This window comes from Triplophysa rosa, linkage group LG13, assembly GCF_024868665.1.
Source record: "Triplophysa rosa linkage group LG13, Trosa_1v2, whole genome shotgun sequence".
Taxonomy (NCBI): domain Eukaryota; kingdom Metazoa; phylum Chordata; class Actinopteri; order Cypriniformes; family Nemacheilidae; genus Triplophysa; species Triplophysa rosa.
Window position 1 is genome coordinate 13,799,738 of NC_079902.1, and position 15,773 is coordinate 13,815,510.

Sequence of the window (15,773 nt, forward strand, 5' to 3'; positions counted from 1 at the left end):
TGTTAAAAACAAATCAACTCAAAACTCTCTTCAACTTACTTCAATTCACAACGGTAAGCTAATGCCATTATAATGATTTATAGGTTGAACCGTCAGATATGATTTTGCAGGAAATGTCAGTGTGATATTATTTGAGTTTGATATTATGTTTCAAACAGAGATGGTGATATCGAGGCAAAAGTTCTGGATTGCATCTTTAAGAAGTGCATGTGAGGTCTGTCCAGCAACCGAAGGGTCAGCGCATCTTACTTGCAAATGCCATCTTCTGGGTCCTCCAGGCCAAAGCGCTGATCAAAGGTCAGCTGAATCCTGGAACCCTCTGTGACTGCCACCAGCCTCCACACTATAACTGTATTGCGAGGATATGTGTTGGGGAAGTCAGGACTGTGAATAAGTCCATCCCCAGAGACTGTGAGAACCTTCTCATGTTGAGACTCTTGAACACCTACAGAAGAGAAAATAAAAAGTTCATTTTGTTTCTAAAGCACCAGAGGTGAGCAAAAAGCAGGTCCGCATAATCACAATTAAGTGTTATTTCTTTTCGTTTTACTAATAAAAGTAAACATCAAATACGAATTAGCTCGAATGCTGTGTTCACACCAAATCGCTCTTTTACTACTCGCGGGAATAGTTCACATCGCGTGATGGAGAGTGTCTTCATGCATCCAGATGGGTCAAACACTAGGTGTCAAGGAGCTCTTTGTGCAAATTTCTCGCTCGAGTTGAACTTGCGCAAAGACGCGGCAATCGCGCCACCTGATGCAAATCGCTAAATTCGCGCTTGGTGTGAACGCAGCATAACAGGATCACATCAGATGCAAATAAAATGGATTACACAAGCAGAGCACTATGTGATTTGATTGAATGATGCAAAATAATTGACCACACAACGTGAGGATGAACCAAAAGGTCTCTGCTTTTAATGGAGCATGAATCAACTAAAAACCTGATAATCTCATTAAAGTAGAGACAAAAGATATATAAATATCTCAATGATTTTGTAATGTTAATACCATAAAATTGACAGAGTGATGTTCTATGATTTGCCAACACCGCAAACTTTCATACACAAAAGTTAATTAGACTCAATATTTTGCTTCACCATAATCGTTTGTCGTCAGAAGAAAGATTGGCAACAAGTAGCTATAAAGCGTTATTTACAGAGACACCACAAGTGCCAATGACATTTCTAACTACAGCAGTCTGATAAACAATGAAGCTGGTGTTAAAATCATTGTTTGGGTGGTGAAACCCCGTGAAGGCTTCTGGAACAATTGATTTTACTTTTTCGAGGTCTGATAGTTTAACAGTCTGGAGAAGGTCTGAGGACCGTCAATGGCATTTTAAGCCCTGTGCTTGTAATTTAGCAAGGCCGTGTTTAAACATTAGAGATTATTACACACTGATTTACTCTCTACTCTGTTATGACAAGCTTTAAAGAAGTGTTGCTCCCTAAGGGAAGAATTAATAATGACTTTCTGAATAGCGGCACACCTTTACCTGCAGCTCTGCCAGAGAGAGCACAAAATGCGCCCTGTAACCGTTCCCATTTCCAAGTCTCTTTTCATGCTCATATGCACCTCAGACAACATTTCACAATAGTTACCTCACAGCAATACAAAAGAACTAATAAAAACCAGCCTGAAAATACTTGCTTTGAAAAAGGTAGAAACAATTCGCAGAAACGGATGCTTGTTTCCTGTTCAATAAAACCGTTATTGAATTCCAAAAGCGGATTGAGTTCCACCTATCCTCTTGTCCAACGCTCAGAAAGGATATCTGATGTAAACAGACAGCTGTTGAAATTCAGCACCAGTGCTGATTTTTACAGGCCTGTCACATTCAGAACCCACCCGGGGGGGACACGCACACAAATTTTCTTTCACGCTCCGCTCCCTGAACACAAGCACGGATCTGTCAAGCTGTGTGGTAAAGCCAGTGTCAATAGATATTCGCATCTATCACAGTGATCCAAAATCTCCAATGCCCTTACCCGTCTACCTGAATTAAATAACGGCAGACCTTATTCACCTTAAAATGTAATACAATATTTTTTGTGTTGTAGGATTTTTAGGCATCAATGCTCAGAGGATGATAAGCCATCAACAAATGACAGCCATTGCTTCTTATCCAGAGCAAATGATAATTGACTTGTTCGCCGTTTCAGAGTTGAAAGATAGCACTGTAAACATTCACCACAAATGCTGTTTGCTTATCGCCAGGTTTTTTATGTTAGGATTGGCAAACTACTTTTTTATCCTTGTGTTGATAAACATGTACCAGCAACATTTAGTTTTAGTTTAATGGGTTTTTTATTAAATGCCTGAAATAAGGTTTATGGTTGACAAAACATCTAAATATTTTCCAGTTTTATTCTGTGACATAAAACACGGCAGTTATAACTCGCGCGTGATTTTTTTTTAAAGCTTTATTGTGTCTTAAAAATGGTGGTTGCTAACGAGTTGCTGAACCGACAACATCCTTTGGCGGGGGCGTTAAATGTCATCACGCATAGAAGTCTCACAAATGTAACATGGCCACAAATCTCTAAAAAGGTGGATGAATATGAATTACCTACCAGGGAACACGTTTTTAATAAAGTTTGAAAAAGTTGTCGAGAGACCGTAGTGTAATCTGTTTATAGCATTATGTTAGCTTTTACTTCTGGCGATTGTATTTAGGCTTCAAAAACAGAAAATATTGTGTTAATTTGTAAATATTATCTTGATAGGCAAAACGTGTATCATATACCTTTGTTAATCACAGCTTATTTTTGCGATCTTCCAACAGTCTGTGGGGAAAATGCTTTCAGTCAAGGGAACCATGCGGTTCTAATTTCCGGGTTGGCATACAAAAATACGTCATCTCTGCACCATTCTGTCAAGGAGAGCATGACCGTGACTGTTCTTTAAAACTTCGATTGTCTTCCAAGGAAGACAAAAGTCACAGATATGGAACTTGTGGGTGACTAAATGTTGACAAATTCATTTTAGGTGAACTTTTCATTTAATGCTGAATGATGTTTCAGGAGTCAGTGGAAGAGAAATGAGTGTGATGTGAACCCGTTGAGCTTTGGAACATTTTTGGGGAACAGCTTCAACCTTGACATCCACAACCACAACCACAAGAAACAGAAATCGGATCTCTGACAGCCTTAAAAAATGATAAAAAGGGAACTGATTAGATCACCAAAACTCAATATTTACATTTACGCATTTGGCAGACGCTTTTATCCAAAGCGACTTATATTGTATTATCCTATACATTTGTTTCTAAGTATGTGCGATCCCTCCCTGGGATCGAACCCACGACCTTGGTGTTGTTAACGCCATGCTCTTACCACTGAGCTACATATGTTTGACTAAGAGTCCGTGTGACTTGTTTATAACAGACAGAAGGAAACAACGAAGCCTGATAAAATGTCCCAGAGTAAACATGACAGCGGTTACTTTGATGTGTCTTTCTGATGTTGTTATTAATGAGAAGAGATGTGAAAGAGAATACATGAACCACTTTTGAAATACAGACATTTTACACATCCAAAAAAATAATAAAATAATAATTGTGCTTGACATGCAGAAACCTAACATGCCCTGCAAACTATAGCCTGCTTAAAGAATAGACACCTTGTCAGTTCTAGCAAACTAAAGCAAGACGGCTCTTGCTTTCTGGAGCATTTTGTGTGAAATCCAAACAAGAGAGTGTTGAATACATCAGATCTGTTTGCAGCACAAGCCTAAACCCATTATGGACTCCGTTATATAAACAAATCAGGAGTTGGCTGCATCTGTCAGTCTTTGATGTTTCATGAAACAAGAAAGAGCGAGCCTTTTTCAGCATTTCCTCAGCATGTTACAGCATTTACCAAGCTGACTGACAGCTTCTTGTCAAGCTCTGTATTAATATTGGGATGTTTGATGTTAAGACAAGCCTTTTCTTTTTGACGCCAATGACTGTAAGAGTCATTCATAGTTTTTGGAAGGGATAAGGTGCATTCCGGTTCTCGAAACAATGGAGGAGATGGTGTAGTGGGTACGTTATTAAAGAAGCAGGTTGTTCAGTCAGGTTCCCAATTTATAGGGGTTAAAAAAATGGATTAACAACTGTAATATCAGAAATGCAACAATAGAATTTGTTTAAAGGGATACTCCACCCACAAATGAATATTCTGTCATCATTTACTCACCCTCAAGTTGTTCCAAACCTGTATAAATTTCTTTGTTCTGTTGAACACAAAGAAAGATATTTCGAAGAATGTTAGCAACTGACATTTCTGGGACATCATTGACTACCATAGTAGGAAAATGATAGTTTTATTTTTTTTGTTCTGTTGAACACAAAAGATATTCTGAAGAATTTAGAAAAGCAAACAGTTCTGGGACACCTCTGACAACCTTTTTTTCTAGAGATGCACCGATTGCAATTTTCTTTGCCGATTCCGATTTTATTAAAAGTGAAACCTGCCGATTCCGATTTTTGCCGATTCCGATTTTCTATCCACAAACTATAATTGACAGTATACTGTATATAAAACCATAATAACTTTTCTTCAATACAAATTTTTTTTATTTTCATTGAATAAATGATTGAAAATTACAATTTCCCCAAATATCCCTAAATGCAGTTCTCCAAGCTGCATTAAATTACAGAATCTTCTCTTTCCCAAACAACTCTTAAATTGAAGAACTCTGTGACTGAAAAGAAGTACAAATAATAAAATATAACTAAACCTTTTTCATTTTTGTACTCATCTCACAAAAGTCTAAGATAACAATAAAATACTTCAACTTTATTCTCGTCTGTTTCTGTTTATGAAACGAACATGGCTTCATTTCATTTTTTCTGAAATCTAAAATAAATCGTCTTTATCTTGGGTCTGTAGTATTAAAAGAAGTGGGTTGATTTTTGCTGCAACTTCAATAAAAAAGTTAAAAATCTTATGAGTGAATTCTACTCTAAAGATGTATATGTATTTGCAGTTTTTTGTGTTAGTAAAGAACCAATCAGATATACACTCACCTAAAGGATTATTAGGAACACCTGTTCAATTTCTCATTAATGCAATTATCTAATCAACCAATCACATGGCAGTTGCTTCAATGCATTTAGGGGTGTGGTCCTGGTCAAGACAATCTCCTGAACTCCAAACTGAATGTCAGAATGGGAAAGAAAGGTGATTTAAGCAATTTTGAGCGTGGCATGGTTGTTGGTGCCAGACGGGCCGGTCTGAGTATTTCACAATCTGCTCAGTTACTGGGATTTTCACGCACAACCATTTCTAGGGTTTACAAAGAATGGTGTGAAAAGGGAAAAACATCCAGTATGCGGCAGTCCTGTGGGCGAAAATGCCTTGTTGATGCTAGAGGTCAGAGGAGAATGGGCCGACTGATTCAAGCTGATAGAAGAGCAACTTTGACTGAAATAACCACTCGTTACAACCGAGGTATGCAGCAAAGCATTTGTGAAGCCACAACACGCACAACCTTGAGGCAGATGGGCTACAACAGCAGAAGACCCCACCGGGTACCACTCATCTCCACTACAAATAGGAAAAAGAGGCTACAATTTGCACGAGCTCACCAAAATTGGACAGTTGAAGACTGGAAAAATGTTGCCTGGTCTGATGAGTCTCGATTTCTGTTGAGACATTCAAATGGTAGAGTCAGAATTTGGCGTAAACAGAATGAGAACATGGATCCATCATGCCTTGTTACCACTGTGCAGGCTGGTGGTGGTGGTGTAATGGTGTGGGGGATGTTTTCTTGGCACACTTTAGGCCCCTTAGTGCCAATTGGGCATCGTTTAAATGCCACGGCCTACCTGAGCATTGTTTCTGACCATGTCCATCCCTTTATGACCACCATGTACCCATCCTCTAATGGCTACTTCCAGCAGGATAATGCACCATGTCACAAAGCTCGAATCATTTCAAATTGGTTTCTTGAACATGACAATGAGTTCACTGTACTAGAATGGCCCCCACAGTCACCAGATCTCAACCCGATAGAACATCTTTGGGATGTGGTGGAACGGGAGCTTCGTGCCCTGGATGTGCATCCCACAAATCTCCATCAACTGCAAGATGCTATCCTATCAATATGGGCCAACATTTCTAAAGAATGCTTTCAGCACCTTGTTGAATCAATGCCACGTAGAATTAAGGCAGTTCTGAAGGCGAAAGGGGGTCAAACACCGTATTAGTATGGTGTTCCTAATAATCCTTTAGGTGAGTGTATATCACATATATTGGTTGACTTATTCATTTTTTTATATTTTGGATTTTTAAAAACAAGTAGAAGTCGTGTTGAATGTCATTTTACCTAGGTGAACTTACCACAGTTTTAACTGAATCGGGATGAATGGAATTTACGTTTGTTTTACACAGAGTGAACGTTCAACATGAGTTTAGCATGTGTCAGAGTTTAGCATGATGCTAATAGCATCACTGTTAGCATACATACCCCATGTAGACAGAGCAGCGAGAGATGAACTACAGTCTGTGCAGTAACGTTACATGAAAAACCGGCCGATTCCGATCTCTGTCCGGTCAATCGGTGCACCTCTATTTTTTTCCATACTATGACACAACTTTGAGGGTGAGTAATTCATGACAGAATGTTCATTTTTGGGTGGAGTATCCCTTTCAGGACGTATGTTTACAAAATATACTTTTATGAAATAACACCCTTAAGCCCGATTCACATTTCGCATCTTTTGCGTGCAAGATCGTTATTTTAAATGTAGTTACCCGAAAACAATATTTTGGACTTTTGGTGGCATTGTACTACAAAAAAATATTTTGGAAGATTGTTTTGATAGTAGAATTAATGAAATTCCTCTCACTGTAAATCCAGTAAATCCTTCTTATAATTTTAGCTGTACGAGATCCAAGCATCTTCAATTCAACTTCCTGTGAGGCGTGACCAATTCAATTGAAATTCCTCTTATTTAAATCTTAATCCCAAAAATCAGACCCTGTTTCTCTTCAGCACAATTTTAGTAAAGCTGTTGGAACTACTGAACAAAGAATAACAAAAGCCTGTTATTCATTAACATTTCCATAAAAAGCACAGACACTTGTAGCACACATTATTATGAGTGATGTACTTATCCAAGGAACAGTGAGTTTTAGACACAGTTTTAAGCATGAAATGAATCAGCTCTTAAAACAGAACAGGGCAATTATAAATGCCTTTACTGTTAGTAAACATTGTGATGCGTTTTTGTGGGCGGAGCTTAGTTGGAGGCAGAAAGATCCCCTGACCACATTATTAATGCTAGGTAGTATGTTTTGTTTGCTTGCTTTTTGACAATGACTAAAAAAAAATTTGGATTAAATTTTAACATGTAAGGTCACTCACTGTCTAGGACCACGATTGTTTTTGAAAAAGTTCACTTTAACGCAAGGAACCTGGCCGACCTGTACGCGCTCACTCAATGGATCCAGGGACGAACTGACAGAATTAACATTACCTCCAGTTAAATGGCGTGACATTTTACACCTACCAGACAGAGAAACAAAGCATGTATAGTGAAGATAAACTGAGAGTGTATACATCTATAGATGCCTGCGTGTACTACTAACAGTGGCAAACGTGAGAAAAATGCATTTACTTGGACACAAACCTGACACATAACATGAGCCTTGAATTCTCACTGTTTCGTCTCCCTTTATACTAATGCACTTGTGACAACTAAAGAAGAGATGACAAACAGTTTCCTTTGTGTTTAGTTTCTGTCCGATAGTTAACTGCTAGTTGTATAACTAACAAAGTTAGCTAGAATACCCTCTACGTTCAAAAGTTAACACTACGTGAAAAATAACCTTGTTCCCCAGTTTCTGATTTGAGCTACATGAGATATTTTGTTTCCATTACCTTAGGGGACGCCCCGCCCCTCTATACAGTGTTGCAAACCCCAAACATCATTTCTTAGAAAATAAAATTTGCTAAACAGTAAGTGCAAAACAAAAGGAGGAAAATCTGGAGAGAGCTGGGGAAGCATATATAGCTGGGATTAATATTAAACCTATAGCATACATTGAACGTCTCTTTCTCTCCTACAGTATTGCTAAAGTGCACAAACTAAAACTGAAAATTTTGCTAAAAACCAGAAGAACGTTTTTTCTGTAGAAACTCGAAGACGTCCTTGTTTGATTTTTAAAATTTAGGCTTGGTCGGGTTTGAGAGAGGTTCTCTGTGTCTGTAGTGTGAGATGACCTCATCTCACTGGGTTAAATAATGTCATATAATGATCAGAGGCTGGCCTCCTGGGCACATTACCTCAAACATGACTTTTCCTTGACCCACCTCTCTTTTTTCCTCTCTCCTGAGGAGAACGCTACACTGATTAAGGTAGGAAGCTGAGCATGTATAAATAAGGGCTCACAGTGCTACCATTGTGCCTTGTTCGCATGTTAGACCTCCGACTGAGTCTGGAGTTTAAATATTAACCTGGAGGCAGCGGAAACAAAGACGGCACACAAGTAAGTGAACGTGTCGGGATGTGGGCGAAGTTGCAAATATAAACAAAAACACACAGTGGGAAAAACAGGAACACGTCACTCTTTATAAAAAGTTAACACTAAGTGACAGATACTTAACATCAAACATATCGGCTGTAGAAGTAACTTTATAATGTTCTACAACATAAATATGCTTTATAAAAAAATACTACAACATAAATATGCTTTATAAAAAATATTAACCATTAAGGGATTTGGGACTTTATTAATGCACTTATTTTGTTAAACACTGCATGGTTTTTACTGCATTAAGCCCACTGAAATCATACAAAAATCCAGGCTCACTATTCTTCAAAGTCCATTTTGATCAGGTTTTAATAAGACTGGGGTTCGGTGACTGCAATAATTCCTAAGCAAAGGAACAAACATTAACACAAAATCACCTCCATTCTAAACCCTCCTGTTGGAAATTTGGCATAATAGCGCCACATCTCACTCCATTCAAATTCCCCAGTCGTCTGGCAGAAAGCCTTGATGTCCGTATTCATTTCGCTCAAGAAGGTTCATGGAGGAGATGTATGTTACCGCCCGTAACAGCATTTAACAGCATAACGTGCTAATGTTTCTCATTCCAGGGGATTTATTCAGAGGCTGTCTGTGTTTTAATCCCCCATATGTTAGAAGTAGACTGCAGCCGGCTGGTGAAACTGTACCCCATGCTTACCGTTTCCCTCTGTACATCCTTAAACTCCCCGCCCCCGCTTTTAAGTTGCTCCTTTACATCTGCTTATGATTAAGGGTTTGTAGCGGTAACTACAGGTGCTGTAAATTCCACTTCTGGCCTTTTCATATATATTGCTTTAAGGTTTACAGTTGGGCAGCACGGAGTTGGAAGAAAGAGGAAAAACAGAAAAAAAGAGCCAGAGAGTATGGGAATGAGAGTAGGGCTGAGAGGATAAGTGGGGGTAACACAGCATGGGAATTTATCATACCATTAAAAAATAATTTGGCTTCAAAAGCGTTGACTTATTCGGAACGTTACAATCTGCTGCGCAGATGGTCCGTATGGAGACTCACTACAGGAGTTTGATGCTTTGACTCATTGAAATGCTCAGTACTTATTGGCCATTTAACGTCAATTAACTGGCAAACCTTTTCTTCAATAGACTGAGGAAGGTTTCATGTGCATGCATGTGTAGGGTACCCTGTGGATTGACTTCTATCAGGTCTTTAATTTAATTTTGGGCATCCATTCTCAAATTTTTCTCATGTCTTATTCTACAGTGTTGCCGCTTTACAGACCTTCTGCAACCAACAGCAGAATATATAGGTTTTGGTCAAGACCGGAATAAATAGGCAACTCATTTATGGCATGACTTAACCAAATGACACTGAAGGTCACACGCTTACTGCAAGATCATAATGTCTGGAAACCACATATTGGTTCATTTTTGTCTCATTTAATGTGTTTTTTTAATGCAAATTTTGCACATTCTATTCTCATCATAGATCATACTGAAGGGAATGATGACCAAACTAAGAAAATTACCAAGAAAATTAAAGGGACAGTTCCTTCAAAAATGAAAACGGAAATAATTATTTGATCCCCTGTTGATTTTGTAAGTTTGCCTGCTTACAAAGAAATGAACGGTCTATCATTTGTATGGTATAGGTTTATTTAAACTGATAGAGACAGAATATAAAAAAATCAGGGGAAAAATTGTTATATAAAGGTTATAAATTGATTTGCATTTCAGTCAGTGAAATAAGTATTTGATCCCAGAGCAAAACATAACTTTGTACTTGGTGGAGAAACCCTTGTTGGCAAGCACAGAGGTCAGACATTTCTGATAGTTGGTCACCAGGTTTGCACAGGTGTCAGGATACATTTTAGTCCACTCCTCTGTCAATCTTTAAGGTTTCTTGGCTGTCGCTCAGCAAATTGGAGTTTTAGCCTCCTTCACAGAGGTTCTATAGGACTAGGGTCTAGAGACTGGCTAGGACATTTAATCTGCTTCTCCTTAAGCCACTCTTTGGTTGTCCTGGCAATATGTTTTGCGTCTTTGTCATGTTAAAGGCACATCCACAACCCATCTTCAGTGATCTAGTTAAGGGGCGGAGGTTCTCGTCCAAGTTATTACGGTACATGGGCCTGTCCCTCAGCCCCTCAATGCGGTGAAGTCATCATGTATACCAGTAGCAGAGAAAAAGACCTAAAGCATAATGTTTCCAACAATGTGCTTCTCTGTAGGGATGGTGTTCTTGGGATCATAGTCAGCATTTCTCTCCCTTCAAAAACAGGAGTCAATGTTTTGGTCTCACAGCACTTTAGGTCTCACAGCACTTTCTCCAAACCTTTTCTGAATTATCTTGATGTTCATTGTCAAACTTCAGATGAGCCAGGCGGGCCTTCTTGGACCTTGGGGGTGCTTCAGGATTTCAATCTATTGTGGCATAGCCTGTTACCAATGGTTTGCTTGCTAACTGTGGTCTCAACTGTCTTGAAATCATTAACAAGCTTCTTCCGTGTAGTTCTGGGCTGATCTTTAACCTTTCTCATGATCATCTTTACCCCATTGAGGAAATCTTGCAGGGAGCTCCAGACCGAGGGCAATTGATAGTTATTTAGTATTTCTTCTATTTCAAAATAATCACACCAACAGTTGTCTCCTCACCAAGCTTCTGTCTGTAGCCTATTCAAGGTTTGTGCAGGTCTACAATCTTGTCCCTGACATCCTTTAAAACCTATTTGGTCTTGACCATAGTGGTGGAGAGGTTGAAATGGAAGATACAGATTCTGTTGGCAGGCATCTTTTATATACATAACAAGCTGATTTAGGAGTACTTTCTTAAAGTGACAGGACTAATCTGCGGTCCATATAGGCACATAACCAATCTTTGGAGCCAGAATTCTTGCTTGTTGGTAGGGGATCAAATACTTATTCATTATGACTCTTCATTTCTTTGTAAGCAGGCAAACTTACAAAATCAGTAGGGGATCAAATAATTATTCCCCTCACTGTACTTACCCTCTTTTCATTTCAAACTTGCGTGACTTACTTTCTTCAGCAGAACACAAAAGAAGACATTTTGAATATTGTTGATAACCAAACAACGATGGCACCCATTTACTTCTATTGTATAGACCAGGAGTCTTCATTTAAAATTGCTTGAGGTCCAGTAAACGAACCCTCCTTACCAGCCGAGGTCCGGACAATTAAATACCTAAAAATATGAATAGATGGTTTTTCATATCTATACGATGGCATAACAATGTCTGACAACAATATAATGAAGGAAAATGTGCAAAATGCCCCAATCTCCAATCCTGCACTGAACATAGGGCTGCTCGATTATGACAAAAATCATGATCACGATTATGTTGGCCAATATTGAGATCCTGATTATTTAACACGATTACTCGTTAACTTTTAAAACAACATAGAAAAATGAAAACTTGGCTTTTAAACTGTGAATTCAACTGCAAAATAAATGTAAAGAAATAGCACAGCTGAAAAACTGTAAAGGAAAAGGGTGCACTGTGGATTTATACCACAAGAAAAGAGAGGATACTTGCAAAATGGAATGCAGCACAATAATCGTTTTGCCTCGATTATTTTGTTTTTGTAATAGTTGAAGGCCAAAATTGACGATTACGATTAATTTTCGATTAATCGCACAGCCCTAACTGAACATACATTCATTTCAACATTAATAACTTTAAAAGAAAACTAAAGTGTTGTTTTCTGCTGAACTGAGATGAACAAATAGCAGCATCAAGTTGTGACTGAACATCCTCTGATAACATTTCAGCTCTTCTTGTGGCTGTTGCAGCTGAAAGGGGGGTTTGTTTAATATTTTCATATACCAGTAATGGTATATAGGTTTGTAATGACAAAGAAGGTGAGTAAAGAATGACAGAATTTTTATTTTGGGTGAATTATCACTTTAACAAATATATACTGTATATATATATATAAAATACTACTTAAACGCAAACCTCTTATTCATTTTTATTATTCAATATCATCTAAATATCAACTAAATCAGATGTTACTCTAGGCCTTAATACAGTACAACACATACAACCAATCCTACCCATTCATCCAAATCATCTTACAACACAAATAAACCAAGTGCAAGTTCAAGTGAAGCTGTGTGACCATAAGATTGCTGTTGTGTCATCACATGCAGTGTAATGAAATACTGCAGGCACTTCACCAACAGCTGATTAAGATCCTAACAGGCCACCAAAACTTTCCCTCTTCACAGCTCACAGAATGAGCCTCGTCCATTAACACGTCCTCTCAGAGAGCTCCACAACATCCGTACATGCTATCGTATGACCAGAGCGACACTGGACTAACCCACTCGGTGGGTGGGTGTATGTAAGACTGTGTGCACATAAATGCATTTGGGAGACTTTGATTCTGAAGTTACCATAACTGTTCACTCACTGTCTGCATTTTCTAACGTCTCACTTTATGTGGTTCATGCCGCTAAAGTTTTAAGCTTGAGTTCATTACTGTTAAAATGATCATCAGCTCAAGTATCATATGGGCAGTACATTATTTCTCAGAGTCGACTTAAATTAGGCTCTAGGCCGGTTCTAAAGTTAACAGCGACAACTGGAAAAACAAAGGCATGTGGAGCCGGGACGCATTTGAAAGTCTTTCAGATCCCCATAGCCATTATGATGATCTAGTGTTACATTCACTGTTTATTCTTTAAAGATTTGTTTTTGTAGGGAAAGCAGAGACCAATTGTTTCTAATGGGCACAGATATTCTATATTGTCAACAACTGTAAAAAAACACAAATTTGTTATAGATTATGCCCCACTAGTCATACATTTTAACTAGTCTGTTTGTTTGGACAAATTAGTCAATTTTCTACTGAACTGTACTGTTTGAGACAAAAGTTGACAAGTTGGGCTGCTCAGCCAGTCACCACAGAGCCACAATTTCTTTACACTTAAAAAAGTCAGCTACAAATAGCTTACTTAAATAGCTGTCACTTCATATTATTGCACACTGTAACAGGGAATTTTAATACAGAAATTAATTGACACACATTAAGTTCAGTGAGAGGCAGATCGCTACCTTGGATACCACACTAGTCCAAAAACAACATTTCTTAAAATTAATGAATCCGTATGGGAATACAGGAATTTAAATTTCCCTATTAAATCTAGCTAAGAATAATGACAATAAAGCGTCTTTGTAGCTTTTCCCAAACAAAAAGCATGCGTCTCTGTTAGTCTGTGTGAAACTGAATTAAAATAAACTCTTCCGACACGTACGCTGCTTGCATTCTTGTGTTTGCGGTTCTGGCCACACACACGTCTTACTCATGTTGCATGTAAACCACATCCTTTAACAATCTGCAGGTCTTCAATTAAGTAAAACAAATGTGTGTGTGTGTGTGTTATCCTATAATGGATGTCTGATATACTGCCTGCCTGATGCTTACAGGACTTTCACCACAGAGCTCTGTTTACACAGTTACACATAGCTTTGGTTCCCTGTAACTTACCTCTGACCAGAACACATGAATTTGACGTGACATCATCTTTGAAATACCACAAAAGGAGAAGCAATCGGACAAATAACCCTTCTAATGACCGGCAACTATTAAGTCTCACAGGACGTGATTGATATTAATACCAAAATCAGCATAAAAGACTAAGCTAAATAAGCACCTTGTGTAAAGATTTGAGTTTTAACCACAGAAAAAATTAGCTCGTACTTAGAAAGATTTCAGTCTCATCAGGTTGGGTGGCCCTTTCTACACACCCTCTAATCTCATTAACCTGCCAGAAAAAAAAACTTCACTGAGGATAACCTTTCAAATAACAGCAGAATCGCTGGCTGAATCAGTGAGGCAGAAATAACAAATGTCATATTCGCACTTATGCGAATATATTATGCTAAGAGCATATGCTCATATTAAATCTTTGATGCTATCTGTCCAGAAACACACAGATGCACATCTGTATCAAGCCCAACACCAGATTTATACAGAAGACATCTCTTAAAGCTTGTTTTGTAGCACAGCTGTGCTGGTCGTCCTGTGGAATGGCTGCGAGGTTCTTTGTAATCCCATCTGTGATTGTGCGTGATGCATGTATTTGTGTTCACGTGTGTTTAAACTAGGGCTAGGACGATATATCGTGCAATTCTTATGCCCAGTATCTCAATGAATTACAGTTAAATGCCACCACATCCGAAACCAGATGGCGCTCTCGCGAAGGAACTCTGAATATGGGCAACAGAAGAAGAACGATTTACACACCTAGTTCCAGGAAATGCCAATGGTCATATTCTATTGCTGTTCTTCAAACAGTTTCAGGTATTTTCATGATAATAAAGTATATTCATAATGATAATGTTTGACCAGTGTTGCTTTTTCAAATGCACGTTATAAATGACTCAATCTCGTAGTGATTTTAGATCGAGCAGTATTTCCTACTGATCAAAGAGCCGTAGTTCACTGAAGAGCTGTGAATAAAACACAGATGGAAGCCTTTGAATCGCGATATATATCGCCCCAGCACTACTGACATGCTTGCTTGAGCTTTACAGCATCTAATGCAACTTTTCCTAAAAACATTTAGATCAATAAAAAGTTGCGACAGGAACACATTGTCTATTTTGTATGCACAAGATCATTATACATCATACAACTTTTTGTAAACAGTTTAGATTTATTGTTATGGACAGCTAGTGGTTAAGAATTGACTGCATCTATTCAGCAGCTCTAATAATTATAAACAAAATTGAAGAAATCTTGCAAATATTGTAACAGTAATGACTATACAACACATGGTCTAAGCAGCAGAGGATATTTAAGAGGTAAATGCCCAGATACAGACTGACTGAGTATTTTTAAACAGCACTCAATACTGCCACACGTCAAGACATGCAATGACCAGCTGTTAGTGGTAAGCTACTAACATGTTAACATGTCAAATGCCAAGCCAAAAAATGTTATGCATTCTTGCCAGGTAAACAAATAAACTGGTGCTATCCTTACTGGGGCAAATATGTAATAGCCCTACAGTTCTCAAGTCTTTTACTAATGTTCACATCCTGTCTCATAACTTAACTGTTCATGACTTGCTGTGCGTGTGTTCACTACTCTCTGGATGGGTTAAATGCAGAGGTCACATTTCGGGTATGGGTCACCATATCTAACTAATAGTTCACTTTCACTTTTAAAAGAGGATCAGGACAGCCAATATCATTTAACAGTCTGACCCAAAGTCTGACTCAGACCTAAACATACACGTAGTCTATACCATTTGCATT

The 15,773-nt window shown here is 38.3% G+C and overlaps 1 protein-coding gene across 1 annotated transcript in view; it reads right to left on the reverse strand.

The window, feature by feature from the left end:
* Positions 1 to 15,773, reverse strand: part of pdgfc (platelet derived growth factor c) — a 43,228-nt gene that overhangs the window by 17,262 nt on the left and 10,193 nt on the right. The window contains exon 2 of the mRNA XM_057350117.1: positions 250 to 445. Coding sequence (XP_057206100.1) covers positions 250 to 445 — 196 coding nt within the window. The remainder of the gene's footprint in view (positions 1 to 249; positions 446 to 15,773) is intronic.